Consider the following 17,260-nt stretch of genomic DNA (forward strand, 5'->3'; position numbering starts at 1 on the left):
CGACCCTATTTCGGCACGTCTTCGAGTAGTCTTTTCCATTTTGTCTCAATAAAATTCTGGCGGGATCAATTTTTAGGTAGAATAGTATATAGGTAACAAGAATCCAGACAAGGACGACGGCCACTTTACGGAAAAGGACGAAAAGGTATGACTGTTTTATCTTTCTATTTTCATTGCAAATTTCATCAGTAAATGGTTTCTTCAAATTAAATTGATCCCAAGGGCAAGCTAATGCCTAGACCCTTGACAAAATAAATGGAGTGTGACTGAAGGCATGTGATGTGTTCCAATCCACTCGACCCTATTTTGGCAATGTGTCGGCTAAAAATGGTATTAACAAATACCGAAACTTTAGAGGAGGGGTAGGGGAGAGGAGGAGGAGGCAGATTGGAAATTTAGCAAGCAAACAAAGAGCGGAAAAATGGTAAACAAGAGAAAAACCCCCTTTGATAAAATATTAATACTTTTATCTAACATAAAAGATAAAGTAAAGCAGATTGGGAGATTAGATACCTCAATTTACCTCACATAAAAACTTGGAAAAATAGAAATTGTTACACAGAGAGAAATTTAGAGAGAGAGAAGAGGAAAGTATAGAGAGAGAGGGGGGAAGGGAGGGAGAAAAAGAGATACCTAGATAGAGAGAAATAGCCAGAGAATCTGAGAGTAGAATGTAAATCGTATGAGTAGAGGAAGAGAGAGGGGTGGAGGGAAAAGATAAAGAAAAAGAGTTGAGAGGGAGAGAGGGAGAAACAAAGAGAATGAGAGAGAACACGGAGGTAATTATCAAGAAACAGCGGGAGGAATACAGATTTGAGAGAAAATGGAGAGAGCAGATTAAATAAAACGGGGAAAAAGTACCATTTAGAGAAAGATAAAATTATAAAAGGTGGATTTCCGTTCCTTAACCTCCCCAGCCATCCCTTTCTCTATGTTTCCCTCTCCTTCTCTCTTAGAAAACCTTCTCCCTCTCTCCCCTCCCTCGCTCTCCCTCCCCCTCTCTCCCAGAATGTAATTAACTTGAAGGGGTTTGTGTTGACGTAAGTACAACTTAATGAATATTTTATATGTACATGTAAAGGAGTGTAATATTCACATACGGGTACTATCCAGTATAGTAGGGGTAAAAGTATATTCATAGGACCCATCTGGTGAGTATAAAAAAGTATGTAGGTATAAGGAATTTATATTGTATAATTGTGTTTTAGGTATACTTAGTCAAGAAGGGAATGAAATGCCTACATAGGAAAATCCAGTTTAAGTTTTCAATTTCCATTAAACAGCTTAAAAAGTATTAAGAGGATTGTGCATTTGTGTATCTGGATGAATAATGGAGATATCGACACAATTTCTCCTTTTGGAACTGATACTTTTATTTTATTTCACTGGCTTTGTGTTATCCTGTGCTCCTTCTCTCTTCGCATTCGGGACGATAAGACTTTAGCAGTTACAGTTCCCTCTATCAAACCTCTTGAAACAATCTTTGAATTGAACTAACGTTCAAAATCATAAATCATAACTAAACAATAATAATTAACAATACAAACTGATCTGCTAGTAAAAAAAAGGTACAAATCCTTAGGCCAGCCACTCAATATCAGGTATCAGGTAGACCTTTTCAGGCGTACCTGGCCTTATATTATTTGTTTTCTTTGATTCTCAGGTGTTTGAAACCTATCTCAGATTTGTCGGCATTTCCATTACAAACGCCAAAGTAGTTGAATCCGCCCGACAGGAATACGACAGAAATCGAGTAAGTATATGACAGAAATCGAGTAAGTAAGACAGAAATCGAGTAAGTAAAACAGAAATCAAGCAAGTATGACAGAAATCGAGTAAGTATACCAGAAATCGAGTAAGCACGACAGAAATTGAATAAGAACGATGAATCGAGTAAGTAATGTGCAATGTGCGCTATAACACATATGTTTACTTTTATTGCTTCCTCTTGATTTTCGTTTAATCCCGATGAAATTTTGCTGTAGGCACAAACGATTTTCGATGCCAATGAAATGTGTTTGCTGATTTGCTGTAGGTTACAAACAGTCAATTTCAGTATTCAATTTCAACTGCTGTCAAAATCCCCCTGAAGGCTACTTAGTTTTGCGTTTGTATGGAATTCCCTGTGTGTTTTGTTATACAAACAAGTAATACCTATTGATTTTTATCTAATAATACCGGATGATTACGTCTAAGTACCTATTTAAATTAAAAAGGCATCCATCCAGATGTTATGGCAATTCCTTTTATGTTTTTACCCTCAAGAGGTACATACCTACATAATATCTATTATTATTTGAGAATTTGACCAAAGTACTACTGGAATAAAGGGACTCTTTAAGCAGTGAAAAATATTTTTTCGTTTAGCAGACTCAATTTTTTTACATTTTCCAGATATAGGTACCTTATTGATTTTTTCATTTATTATTTCCTATTTATATCTTTTTTAAGCATCCCTCAACAGTCATGTTAGGTATTGTTTCAATATCAATATGAGGGCAATCCCTCCAAAGTGTGTCTGCGAGTGGTCCGGTGGTCCCTTATACTCCCTATAGTAGAAAAAAGTGTCTCCACTTCCCAGACAAATTATAAAACAACCCAACTGGCAGCCAGCATATTTCGAAACAAGACTGTATTAGCGACAAACCTCCCCTCTTTCCTCTTTGAGTCTAAAAATAGAAAAAAAGTTATTAGATAAAAAGAGTAAACTTATCGTAAACTTTTCCATTTCTCCCTCCTCTATCTCAGGTCTTAAAAATGGCCTCCTGCTTTCTCCCTGTATCCCTGTAATGAAAATGAGATTAGTATTCTAACTTGCATCCCTGGGCGGCTATTTCCTATTTCTTACGAACACGTGCCATTTCTTTTTGAATGAAAAATATTTTTTCCGTTTAACAGACCCAATTTTTTTACATTTTCCAGATATACCTTATTGATTTATTCATTTATTATTTCTTATTTATATCTTTTTTAAGCATCCCTCAACAGACATGTTAGATATTGTTTCAATATCAATATGAGGGCAATCCCTTCAAAGTGTGTCTGTGAGTGGTCCGCATAACTATAGCGAAACATTAAATATTGAAACAAAATACCTAATTACATATCTAAAGTATCTGACCTATAAATGTACATTGATACCCATACCTACCTACTTCACGTGGGAAAACACTTTTATTAAAAATTAAACATGGCAAAAATAAACCCGTTTGGCAGTTTTGTAATTAACATTATGGGAAAACCAAGGACGCTATAAGGGTTAGCAATCTTTCATCTTTGTAAAAGATTAAAGAAAGGATTTTAAACTTAAATAAACCGGATAAGACTTAGGGTATTATATTTGAACTCTATATTTCTTGTGAGTAGGTAGGTACCTATACCTAATCTACCTGTGTACCTAAGTAACTAAGTATTTAGGTAGGTACACATTTTGAACGTAGGTAAAAAAAAAACATTTAAATTTTCTATTGATTAGTTTCCTTTTTATTATTTATTTTTTTACCCAATTCCTAAATCCAAGAGTTAAAATTTAACCAAGTTTAAACGCCGATTGTGGCCCTGGGCATTACTCAACTTGCCCTTATTTCCATCGACAGAAACTTCTGGAAGTGGTTCACGACCTGTTTGAAGAACAAACGTCCATCGAGCAAGTGGTGGGGGTATTTTGAACTCTATATTTGTGAGGAGGTACCTATATCTAATCTACCTGTGTACCTAAGTAACTAGGTATTTAGGTACACCTTTTGTATGTAAAAAAAACAATTAGTTTCCTTTTTATTATTTATTTTTTTTTACCCAATTTCTAAATCCAAGAGTTAAAATTTAACCAAGTTTAAACGCCGATTGTGGCCCTGGGCATTAATCAACTTGCCCTTATTTCCATCGACAGAAACTTCTGGAAGTGGTTCACGACCTGTTTGAAGAACAAACGTCCATCGAGCAAGTGGTGGTGAAAATCATGCAACGGGCCCAATCCCTGCTCAAGTGTGAAAACGCGGCCGTGGGAAAACCAAGGACGCTATAAGGGTTAGCGATCTTTCATCTTTGTAAAAGATTAAAGAAAGGATTTTAAACTTAAATTAACCGGATAAGACTTAGGGTATTATATTTGAACTCTATATTTGTGAGGAGGTACCTATACCTAATCTGTCTGTGTACCTAAGTAACTAGGTATTTAGGTAGGTACACATTTTGTACGTAAAAAAAAACATTTAAATTTTCTATTGATTAGTTCCCTTTTTATTATTATTTTTTTTTTACCCAATTCCTAAATCCAAGAGTTAAAATTTAACCAAGTTTAAACACTGATTGTGGCCCTGGGCATTACTCAACTTGCCCTTATGTCCATCGACAGAAACTTCTGGAAGTGGTTCACGATCTGTTTGAAGAACAAACGTCCATCGAGCAAGTGGTGGTGAAAATCATGCAACGGGCCCAATCCCTGCTCAAGTGTGAAAACGCGGCCGTACTTCTCATTGATGAATCCTCCTCGGTAAGTGAAGATCAGTGAAAAATATTTTTTCGTTTAGCAGACTCAATTTTTTTACATTTTCCAGATATACCTTATTGATTTTTTCATTTATTATTTCCTATTTATATCTTTTTTAAGCATCCCTCAACTTTTATATTAGGTATTGTTTCAATGTCAAAGTGAGGGCAATCCCTCCAAGTGTGTCTGTGAGTGGTCCGGTGGTCCCTTATACTCCCTATAGTAGAAAAAAGTGTCTCCACTTCCCAGACAAATTATAAAACAACCCAACTGGCAGCCAGCATATTTCGAAACAAGACTGTATTAGCGACAAACCTTCCCTCTTTCCTCTTTGAGTCTAAAAATAGAAAAAAGTTGTTAGATAAAAAGAGTAAACTTATCGTAAACTTTTCCATTTCCCTCTCCTCTATCTCAGATCTTAAAAATGGCCTCCTGTTCTCTCCCTGTAATGAAAATGAGATTAGTATTCTAACTTGCATCCCTGGGCGGCTATTTCCTATTTCTTACGAACACGTGCCATTTCTTTTTCTCTCTTGTAGTTACCTACCAAAAATAATAATAAAAAAGAAATGTAGTAGGTTCTGTAGTCGCTAAAAAACAAGAGGTTATGAATAAAAGAATAAAAAAAACATGAATAATTGAATAAAATATTCCTTCCAGGTAGGTACTAGTAATAAAAAATGGAATATTCCAACTAATAAAATTATTAATAAAAAAATCTATCAATAGAATATTAATGAGCTTTCTTTCAACCTTGGCCTCAGGATTCTCATCAGATAGCTAAAGCTTCTGTTCAATCGTATACCTACGCAGCTACGTTGTCAGTTACCTACGTAGATTTTTTGCTGACGTATTTACGCTCGTTGTACCACGTCGCGCAATCGAATTTACATAAAGCCTGATTCACACTATAGTGCCAGTCAAGGTCCAGTCACGGTCCGGTAACGGTCCGATCAAAAGATTGAGTTTCAATCGTACCTACGCAGCTACGTTGTCAGTTACCTACGTAGATTTTTTGCTGACGTATTTACGCTCGTTGTACCACGTCGCACAATCGAATTTACATAAAAATTTACGGTCCCACTGAGGCTGAGGATGTGAGTAGGTGGGTAGCTCGTTGTCGAAGGGAGGGTAGAATCCCCGTCACTGAAAACCTTGGTAGTTATTTTGTCTCGCTGGAGGACGTAAAACTGAGACAAAACCAGCCCTGTCAAGCCACAGACAATAACACTGGCTCTTGAGATCAATAATGATTACAAAAGTATTGTAATTGTGATCTGAATAATTCAAATTTCCCAATCATGAAAGCAGGTTCACAAAAAGACATTAAACGAATGAGGAAGAGAAAAAAGAAGGCCGCCAGCAGATTTGAACTCATAACCTTGGTAACGACCCACGTTAGTACCATCTAAACAACCGCCACCTACAACTATCACTCTTTCCCAGACATAAACTTTGAAAAGAACACCGAGTTAATTTAATTTTTAGTCAGCCTCTCGGATATTATAACACTTGGCACAGGGCCCCGGATATAGGGGAGGCTCCAGTTTTTCTCCTTACAACTGTACGTCCAGACTCCGAAAAATTGGGGTCGAGGGGGTCCCGGCCCCCCCCTCCCCTAACTTCATCCATTTTTCTCCTGTACTGTAGACCAGCCTTCGAAAATTTGGAGCATCCCCCCCGTCCATGAGTGTTTGAACCCTCGGGCACCCCCCCCCCTCGGCAAAATCCTGGATACGGCCCTGCTTGGCAAATTTATATTCCTCTTCCAGGAATTAGTCTTCCGAATTAGAAATATGTAGGAGGGAAAGTTTTAGTGCTTTCTGTTTTCATTGTGTGTTTCACAGTTTCTATTTAAAGAAGTTCACATGACTCACATACGATGAGTAATTCAAGTTTATGCAACTGAAAATGAGTCAGTGAATCAGAAAATTTCGTTTTCATATTTCGGATTTTATTTTTTGAAAAAATAATTAGTTACCTACGTATTAGGTAAATAGGAAAAGAATGTTAGTTATGTACCTAGTTACCTTGTTCATAATAGGTATTGATTTTATAATATAAGATGACTCACACCATTTTTCCTCTCACCATCATACTTTCTATCGTCATTATTATTTTTTTTTCCCCATAGATACCTACGTCTGAAGATACCTATATGGTTTTTACCATGATAATCTCCCCATAATTTTTCCGTCCCCTTCACAAATTGACCTGGGTGAAAACACCCGCCAAGTCAACAACCTTCCATTAATACCTATGTACAAACTCTGTAAAATAAAATTTTAATGATGAGTCTTGCAAAAAGTTTTTTCAGGAAGAAAAGTGTGATGTACTTTCTCTCTTTCAGCGAAACTTGATTATGTATGCGCGAAATTTTCACTTCCTTTGCAGAAGGAAGCCTATGACTTTCAAATTCTTTTGAATCTTCTACATAATTAGAGCATCTCTTTTACACAGGGTGGGTAGATTTTCTTCTTGGGAAGATAGGCAGATATTAGGACTTAAATTAAAAGGCATAATTATAATTCCAAGTTCCAAGACATGAAAGACGAATTTAAAATAATACCTAAATGAAAAATATCAGAAAAAATATGTTTGTATTTTTTCTTGTCAAGTTTCATTCCGTTTGTTTTTGATTTCCTCTTTTACTTTGGTTTCTCTATGTTTTCAAATTCTCAATTGTATGAAATTCCAATTCAGCTCAGTCTATTTATAGCTCTCTTGTGTCTTATTTGCCTTTTCAGTGCCTAATTCATATTTGTCTGTATTTTGTAATTTTTTTTCCAGACTGTCAAGTTTACCAAGTTGTTCGAACTGGATTCACTTTTCGGACAGGGATCAAATAATAGCAAGTAAGTGTACAACATGTTTTCAAATTCTCATTTGTATGAAATTCCAATTTAGCGCAGTCTATTTATAGCTCTCTTGTGTCTTATTTGCCTTTTCAGTGCCTAATTCATATGTGTCTGTACCTATTTTGTAATTTTTTTCCAGACTGTCAAGTTTACCAAGTTGTTCGAACTGGATTCACTTTTTGGACAGGGATCAAATAAGCCCGTTCTCCCTTTATTCCCAATATAATGTTTAAGTCGCCCATCCATTTATTGGCCTTGCTCGGCGTAGCTTAACACAGGTGACGCTAAAACCGGTCCTTAAAATAACGACTGAAGTGTTATCTAAAACTTTCTCGCTTTGAGTTTATAGGTCGTCGCGACAAATTTCGAGATCAGCTCATTTGTGGAAATGTTAAAAAAATCCCCCCAAAAACCAGTTTTTTTTTTGTTTTTTGGCGTTATGATTCTCTGGACAAAATTTGCACCACCACTTTCGTGTTCCTGGTAAAAAGACCTTTAATTTGATATATAGGTCGACCAGGTTTGGATAAGTCCTTCTATGGGGACAGACCGACAGACACCGAAGCAAATACAATAGCCCGTCCACTATACCTTTTGTTATAACTATTGTAATAATAAAGGAAGGACGGGCTAAAAAGCAAAGGGTTCAGCTTTTCATCGTCACAGGCCGATCTAAGCGGGTAGAAATTGTGTGAACGCCGGGTAACTATTTGAGTATGCAATGTGCAACAAATGAAAGATATTGGTGGAGATGTCTGAAGTCCCACATTTCTTCCTACTTCCTACGAGATACGCTGATAGGGGGACCTAGGGTTACCTGAAATGTTAGAAATATTACGCCACATTTTGAATTTTCTGAATGGAGTTTTAGTGAAAATCTGGTTGGTTGATTCTGTAATGCATGGGGAGAAATCTTCCGTAAAAAAGTTTTTACAACATTTTCATTTTAATTTCTTTTCCGCTATGAATAGAAAACGAAACATCAAAAGAGTTTTTTTCAGGTAGGTAGTTGGAGAAAGTGAGGAAGGGGAATTAAGAAGTAAGGGAAGAGGCGAGAGTTGGGCTCAGATTTATGACTCAAGAGGAAATTAAAAATATTTTAATATAATTTTTACTGAAAAAGAAGGGAAAGAAAAAATAAATAAATTTTGCCCAACTCACAGGAAAGAGAACCACAGGAAAAGGACTTTTTTACGGGTCATTTTTTTTCTTCTTCTTCTTCTTCTTCTTCTTCTTCTTCTTCTTGTTTTCTTACCTATCAACCTAGTTAGGTAAATCTAAAATATATTGTCGGCCAAAACAACAAGCCAGTATACAAACGTCTATCAAAAACCAGTTAGGCTCCGTTCGTTTTCAAAGCTGTCTCGGTTCCTACAACAGTGTTTTTGTTATTTTTACGAAGATGTTCTGAGAGTTTTCTAAAATGGCATTCTATCAGAGGACTGTGACGCCCCAAGTGGTTGCTATGGTAGGATTACCTGCTCGAGGTAAATCTTAAAAAATAAATTTTGTTTTCTTACCTATCAACCTAGTTAGCTAAATCTAAATATTGTCAGCTAAAACAACAAGCCAGTATACAAACGTCTATCAAAAACCAGTTAGGCTCCGTTCGTTTTCAAAGCTGTCTCGGTTCCTACAACAGTGTTTTTGTTATTTTTACGAAGATGTTCTGAGTCTGAGAGTTTTCTAAAATGGCATTCTATCAGAGGACTGTGACGCCCCAAGTGGTTGCTATGGTAGGATTACCTGCTCGAGGTAAATCCTACATGGCCACCAAGTTATGCCGCTACTTGCGATGGCTGGGACTCAATGTTCGCCTGTTTAACCTAGGAGATTACAGAAGACGACATGCTAGTATTTCCAGTGCAACCCATGACTTCTTCCGAAGTGACAATGAGTATGCACTGTCTATACGAGATCAGATAGCACTACAAGCACTTGAAGACTTGGACGATTGGATTATAAAAGGCGGCCAGTAACCCATCCTTTAGGGCTGTTTACCCTTACCCCTAAACCTTGGAGTGGACTTTTTGTGTATGAAATCGCGGATTTGGTTGAAATGTCTGACCGAATTTTCCTGTTTCCGAATAAGCATGTAGTAAAATGATTCCATTGGTAGAGCTTTCCTCAGTTAGGAGATTACAGAAGACGACACGCGAGTGGTTCCAGAGCAACCCATGACTTCTTCCGATCTGACAATGAGTATGCACTGTCTATACGAGATCAGATAGCACTACAAGCACTTGAAGACTTGGACGATTGGATTATAAAAGGCGGCCAGGTGGCTTTCTTTGACGCCACTAATTCAACTCAGGCAAGACGAAACACTATTCATCACAAGATAGTAGAAGAGAGACAGTACATGCTATTCTTTGTAGAGTCCCTGTGCGATGATCCTGATATTTTAGACAGGAATATCAAGGAAGTCAAACTGACAGGTCCTGACTACCAGGGTTTCGAGCCTGACAAAGCTTATGAAGATTTTATGTACCGGATAGGGCATTACGAGAAACAATACCAGACTCTGACAGAAGATCATCTGAGCTACATGCAGATCTACAACGTTGGTAAACGCATCGTAGTGCATAATGAAACAGGACCTGTTCAGAAACGCATTGTGCGATTCTTGATGCACCTGAACATTACTCCCCGTACAGTTTATCTGACTAGACCTGGGGAGAGCATCAACAATGTTCAGGCAATCTTGGGAGGAGATAGTGACCTGACAGCAGGCGGACAAGAGTATAGCAAGTGTCTGAGTGACTTTGTATCAGAGAAGAATCTATCGGATCTACGAATATGGACATCATCAAAAGAGGCGGCTAAACAAACTGTCGCCCAGTGTCCTGGATCTCACAAGGAGTATAAAGCTCTCGATGATATCCATGCTGGAATATGTGAAGGCCAGACATACACTGAAATCTACACCAACCACTGCGCGCAATATATCGATACCCGAGCGGACAAGTTTTACAACCGCTGGCCTCAGGGGGAATGCTACAAAGATGTCCTTACTCGACTGGAGCTCATCATTCTAAAGATCGAGCACAGTAAAAGCAACCTTCTGATTGTGAGTCACCCAGCGGTGCTGCGATGTCTCCTCGGCTATTTCCAAGAGGAACCTCCTGATAGATTTGCCTACAAGTATGTGTCCTTGCATTCTGTGTTTGAGATCAAGTTTACTTCACGTGTCGGAAGAAAGGACTCCGAAACCGAAATATTTCAAAAGAATTTCTCTTAGCTTTCCTTCACCCCACCTCTCTGACGGCACACTTCCCACATAAAACGATTGAATGAAAAACATTTGTAAAATTTTTAAAAATAAGCCCAGGGTCAGAAAAAAAACCCATTTTCTTCTCAGTAGCAGAAACATGACCCTGGAGTTAATATTTCCTCATCACTCGACAGGAACACTTAGGCCTCAGCCTTTTGGGCATTTAGACTTTCCACATACAGGGTGTTCATCAACGAAGGACAATCTCGTATAAATAACCACATCCCAAACGCCTGATTGGTCGAATTTTCTTTTGTCTGATAACCAGCCCTTGTACACATTTTTGTACACAAAAAGCCCCTTTTGAGGCTTAGGTGTAGGGGCAAACAGCAAACAGCCCTAAAAGTTGGGTTAAGTTCCACTTGAGTTGTGGTTCGAGTTCCAATGATGACATGAACAGTTGGTTGCTCCATTTTGAGGTAAATATTTGTAAAAGCTTTGTTGAAGAGCAAGTGGTTTTTTTTTCTTCTTCTGAATTTGGGTTAAAGTCTAGGTAGTTTTTTTGCTATTATATTATACCTTTAGAACGTCCCTTTTGTTTCCATATACACCCTGTAATGTCCAACTTATTAATAAAACTACAAACTTCCATCCTGTAAAATCCAGCAACATTATGCTTTGTTTTATGCCATGACTGTAATAATAATTTATTATTGCAATGCCTAATTGGTTTATTGGTTATGGATTGCTCTGATTTAATCATGCGAATATTACTTGAGGTTTCATTTTAGCCGTTTGGGTGAATCTGATTTCAGGGGTGGCCACAATAATCAACAAAAATTCCGGACTTCCCTTCGACGAATTTGATCAGGAGCTGTTCGAGGTAAGTTCATATGAATCACCCTGTTATTGAATAAAAAAATTGCCTGTACCCAATTTGCCTGTCTGTTTGTGTCCGATAACTTTTGAGGGATTTGTCCGCAAATCTGATGATATTTGGGCTAGAAATATTTACCTACCACATGATTTAACTTTGCTTGTTATTAGTTCTTTTTTTTGAGAGAGGGAAATCTTCCAAAGACTCCCATTACAAAAAACTTTTAGAATGGGGGGGTCTGGGATTGATGTCCGTATTGCAACCAGAATATCCAGACCTACTAAAACCGAACCTAAAAACCAAAGTTGTTAGTAATAAGGCCCAATTCTTACCAAGATTGACGGTGTGATTTTGGACTTCAGCGTCTGTTACAAATTTCAATCTTTCCATTTTGTTGGCAGGCCTTCACAATATTCTGCGGTCTCGGGACACCCTGTTATTGAATAAAAAATTTGCCCGTACTCAATTTGCCTGTCTATTTGTGTCCGATAAGTTTTGAAGGATTTGTCCGCAAATCTGATGATATTGGGCTAGAAATATTTACCTACCACATGAAATAACTTTGCTTGTTATTAGTTCTTTTTTTTTGAGAAAGGGAAATCTTCCAAAGACTCCCATTACAAAAAAACTTTTACAATGGGGGGGGTCTGGGATTGATGTCCGTATTGCAACCAGGACATCCAGACCCACTAAAACCCAACCTAAAAACCAAAGTTGTTAGTAATAAGGCCCAATTCTTACCAAGATTAACGGTGTGATTTTGGACTTCAGCGTCTGTTACAAATTTCAATCTTTCCATTTTGTTGGCAGGCCTTCACAATATTCTGCGGTCTCGGGAAGTCCAAAGTAAAAGGTATGTAGGTAATTCAATCAAGGATATTCTTTGAAATCAAGGTCTTCTTCTTCTTCTTTTTCGCCTTTTCCCATATTCAGATGGGGTCGGCGTTTGTCGTCGGCATCTCAGTCAGCTTTAGAGTGATCGCTTTGAGGCCAACTGGTTTTTGGCTGAATAAAATTTTCCGAGTGGATGCCCTTCGCACTGAACCTTCGCTATTGATATAGCATAAGAAAATTTGGACTCTCTGTTTATAGTCCTTCAGCCAGGTAAACCTCCTTTTTAAGTAGTCCCTCCATCCACCCCGTGAAACAAACAGACAGACAGACAGTCAAATAGACAAAAGTGAAAATCGTCGATCCAAAGCTAAGACCTTACTTTGTTCAATCATTTTCCCCCGGCCAGGTGATATGGAGCGCAATGAGCTAAAGCTTCAGCCCAAAGCCATGATGGATCGAACGAAATCACACGAGTGGCCTCTGATGCAATACAAGTGGATGAATGATGTGTGTTACCCCCTGTATGACGTAAGTAGAACATTTTGTTACCTTCTGTATAAGTTTTTTCGAAGCTAAAGAGAACTTTGTTTTTCTTTCAAGTGTTTCATCGTCATTTTAATTTCGGGTTATAAGCTTAACCCATCCCTTGAGGCAGTTGCCCCCAACCTTAGCCTCAGAGCGGGCTTTTTGTGCATGTATTCAATTTCGGGGTGAAGAAACAACTCACCTGCTACATTAAACTCTTGTTGTCTGTGTCGTAGCATGCCCATCCCTGATGGATGAGAAGAGACAATTTTTCAGGTGCTTGATCAACACGATAACATCAGAAAGTAAAGCCATTCACTATCAGGTATATCTGACAGTTCCGCCTGAACAGGTGCGCTTGTCAGGTCTACCTGATAGTGTATGGCCGGCCTAACCAGTCCAATTATTTGCAAACGAAATACGAGTGTACATTTTTGTCCATTAAATCAATGCTCATCATGTAATCCTCTTGTTTTATTTCAGGCGCTGTCCAATATGAATCCCAAGTTTGAGATCCTGCGCAAGGGAGTCCTGATCAACAAAGAAGAGTGGAGGAAACTCTACGAACAAAGCAATACTAGTAATACGGATGGGATAGAAGAGGCTCTCAAATAACAAAACATATAAAATCTTATAATTTCTATGCAATGAAACAGTAGAAATAGGTAATACCGCAGTGAGAAAAGACAAAGGAAGTGTGGGGGGAAAAAAGGGCGAAGGAGGCCGAAGAAAAGGTGAAAGGATTGTGTGAATCAAGACTTGAGTGAGAAAAATTTAACAGGACACGAGGTACACAATAGGGCTGCCTGGAAGAGACTGACAAGAAACACCAACCCTATTCAAGTAGGAAAAGGCTATAGGAAGAAGAAGAGGAGTGAGAAATGAAAACGGAGAGTGAAATTGAAAAGGAATTTGAAAAGGAATTTTAATTGTGTTGAGCCTAAATGCTTGTCACAAATGTCGTTCCCTGCTTAATGCACTACGCTAAATTATATGTCTTGACTTGGATTCGAACCACCAACCTCCAGGTCCGAAGTCTACTACGCTAACAACTGCACCACTGAGGTTGGTATGAGAGTGGAATTCAGAAAGGCCTTGTTGTCAAACCGCCCCCGAATTTTTCTCACCAATACATTGTCCCACGTCCCAAAATAAGCCAGTGGTCATAGTAATTCTACTATAGGTACTTACTAAGCATTTATTTTCTTATGAACCAAATAAACATTTAATACTTATTAAGCAGGTTTTGAATTCTAAAGTGACAAAAATGTACTTACAATACCTACTATCTAATACATTCTACATAAACTATTCTTTATAGAAATTAATTGTTTTTATTTCTGTCCTACACAGAATGACAGAAGAGTAGGTAAATAATATGTCAATCGCCGCCACAAGAGCACTACCTAAAGATTGACGATTCATTTCCATTTCCTTTCACAAAAGGAACAACCAAAGTTCTTATGTTTAGTACCTATAAAAAATCAACGAAGGACCTTACAAAGAGCATTTCATGGAGACGTCAAAATGATGTAGACGCTTGACTGTTCGTGAAAATGGTCTGTTTACTTGAAGACGTCAGTGAATACAAAATGAAGAGTAAGATCTGGTTTTCTTCAATCAGATTCTTCAGGTGTGACTTCAACACTCTGACTTCCTGGTAATACCTAAATACCAAGATCCCACAGTACCTACTCAAGTCAGATTAGGATTGAAATTAATCCCCATGTAGCTAATTCGATCTCTCCCCCCCCCTTAGGTGGCAAACCCAAGCCTTGGATCCTTTTATTTTGAGATCTTTTGATCGATTGTGATCTAGGTACATAAATATACACATGTATTTACCTTATCAGTTTATCCCGGTGTATGGCAGAAAAAAAAGATATCCTTTCTTTACTCTGTCATCACCATCTAAAGCCGCTACAACAACAACAACAACAACAACAACAACAACAACAACAACAACAACAACAACAACAACAACAACAAACGACAATGGGAAAGAAAGCTCCTTTTTGCCCTATAATAACACTGGTCACTGATCATTTGGGACAGCTCCTTTTAGTAGCAATTTTCCATTGACGTGACTTCTGAACAAGCTCTAAGAGGTTAAATGGATATGTGATATCTGAATTTGTGCCAAAGGATTTGATAGATAGGAGTAATGTACAGTACTTGGGTAAGTTGTAAATAATTTTATTGAACTTTGTAGGTACGAATAACCTATTTACCCATAAAAAAAAACTTTGGTATTTCCTCGTGATATCCTTCATAACGATTAGATGTTACTAGAACATTGCAAATTAAACTAATTTTGTCTCATTTTAAATAATGAAATGATAAATCCATTACTTACTTGATCATCCCGAAACTTTTTAGCATCTCTGGATTTTTTAGCCGCCAGATTATTCTTCTTCCTCTTCTCGAAATACTTTTGATCCTTCTCGAGAGCACGGGTTGACGGTTTCCTTGAGCAATTCTTTTCTGTAGGACGGAGCCCTGGGGTTGGGTGAATTCCTGAAGAGTGTTCTTCAACCATTACTGGTCTGTTAGCAAACTTGGCTGAAAACGATAAAAATCAGGGCTTGAATTTAGCTGAAACTGTTTGAAAATCCATAACGTTTGTATTTTTGTAGGACTGTCGGTATCTCATTCATGTAGTGTCCTCATTTCAGCTCTTCTGGCACGTAATAACTTACTTTTGAACCCTGTCGGCAACAGGGTCTAACAAAGTCTAGTCTTAACTAAATTAATAAATACAGGGTCTTACTTGGAAATCTTACACATGGTGACCACAACATGTGTCTATTTGACGGAAAACTTGAAGGACACCCTTTAGACATAGGCCAAACAGGTGTCTGGGACATCTTTCCTTGCTCACTGGTAAACTGATACACTGTAGAGAGGTCCAGATTCTTCAGTCTATAGTTTCACCATTTTAGAATTCGTATTTAGGTAGTACAGTCGAGATCACAGTACTAACTTACTATCAGCCTGTCTATGGCGTGTTTCAGTTACCTACTGAATAACATAGGTTCTTGTAAAATCCGTTTCGATATTAAACCTACCCTATCTCTGAATAACTGAATAATATGAAAATTACGAAGAATAAGTAGGTAGGTACCTATGATATAAATAATGCTACTGTAATAAAATAATGGGAAAAGAGAATATTTATAGCAATTTCAAAGTGGGAAATTTTTCGATATGATTCTGTCAGAATTCAGACATTTCAAACATTTTTTTCTTACCCTCTTGTTTGTTTCATGATGTGAAAGGCAGTCTAGGTAATGGAATGCTTTCTTTCGAAAGGATTATATGGGTATACCAGAAATTTCGCGCTACAGTGGGACTTACTATCAGCCTGTCTATGGCGTGTTTCAGTTACCTACTGAATAACATAGGTTCTTGTAAAATCTGTTTTCATATCTAGGCGCACGGCAGTGCGCCAGGCCAAGTTATACCCTATCTCTGAATAACTGAATAATATGAAAATTACGAAGAATAAGTAGGTAGGTACCTATGATATAAATAATGCTACTGTAATAAAATAATGGGAAAAGAGAATATTAATTTATAGCAATTTCAAAGTGGGATATTTTTTGATATGATTCTGTCAGAATTCAGACATTTCAAACATTTTTTTCTTACCCTCTTGTTTGTTTCATGATGTGAAAGGCAGTCTAGGTAATGGAATGCTTTCTTTCGAAAGGATTATATGGGTATACCAGAAATTTCGCGCTACAGTGGGTTGGCTGTATTGCCTAAAAAATACCTAGGTACCTACTTTTTCTGTTTTAGGTTTTACACCATCATAAAACATGCTTCGCACATTGCATACCTTCATCACTATTCCAGGCACTCATAAAAACTGCAGGTAGCCACTTAGCCAGCCTAGTTAGCCTTGTAAGCGCTAGGCCGCGAGTTCGATTCCCGACCGGGGCGATTTTATCCTGAACGGACAATGTTCGTTCTCGGAACGGCTGGCTTTCTTCTATTCTGTCTACTTTCTTTTTCGATTTCGGGACGATAAGACCTTGAAAGTTGCAGTTCCCTATATCAAACCTCTGAAAAAAAGCTCAACAAGCAATGTGCTGTTTCTTCGGGATGTTTTTCTTCCAAATGATATAATTTCCTTTGCATCACAGGTGTGAAAAAATCCAGATCTCTTCCTCCTACTTATTCTCTCCTCTTGTTCCTTTTCCTTCTTCTCCTCCCCTACTCCTCCTCTTCCTCCTATTTTCATACTTCTCTTCATTCTCCTCCTCCTCCTCCTCCTCCGCTGAAAGATACCTACTCGGGTAAATGTTTTACATTTCACCTCCCTCATGATTAGAACATTACGTGACGTGTCATTCTCATAAACATTAACGCCAGGTAGTGGCGTGTGGTAGCTGCATACGAAGGGGGAGATCTCAGCTTTGTGAGGACGAGTTCCTGGGAAATGGTTAAAGTGGCTCCAA

The 17,260-nt window shown here is 37.9% G+C and overlaps 1 protein-coding gene across 1 annotated transcript in view; it reads left to right on the top strand.

Moving 5' to 3' along the window:
- LOC113466759 overlaps positions 1–13,519 on the top strand; it is a 36,306-nt gene extending 22,787 nt beyond the window's left edge. The window contains exons 7-15 of the mRNA XM_026822427.1: positions 1,664–1,753; positions 4,355–4,492; positions 7,280–7,344; positions 9,056–9,281; positions 9,479–10,535; positions 11,377–11,444; positions 11,840–11,873; positions 12,679–12,800; positions 13,281–13,519. Coding sequence (XP_026678228.1) covers positions 1,664–1,753; positions 4,355–4,492; positions 7,280–7,344; positions 9,056–9,281; positions 9,479–10,535; positions 11,377–11,444; positions 11,840–11,873; positions 12,679–12,800; positions 13,281–13,412 — 1,932 coding nt within the window. The 3' untranslated portion in view covers positions 13,413–13,519. The remainder of the gene's footprint in view (positions 1–1,663; positions 1,754–4,354; positions 4,493–7,279; positions 7,345–9,055; positions 9,282–9,478; positions 10,536–11,376; positions 11,445–11,839; positions 11,874–12,678; positions 12,801–13,280) is intronic.
- Positions 13,520–17,260: the final 3,741 nt, after the last annotated feature.

This window comes from Diaphorina citri, unplaced genomic scaffold (genome assembly GCF_000475195.1).
Source record: "Diaphorina citri unplaced genomic scaffold, Diaci psyllid genome assembly version 1.1 scaffold328, whole genome shotgun sequence".
Lineage (NCBI taxonomy): Eukaryota > Metazoa > Arthropoda > Insecta > Hemiptera > Psyllidae > Diaphorina > Diaphorina citri.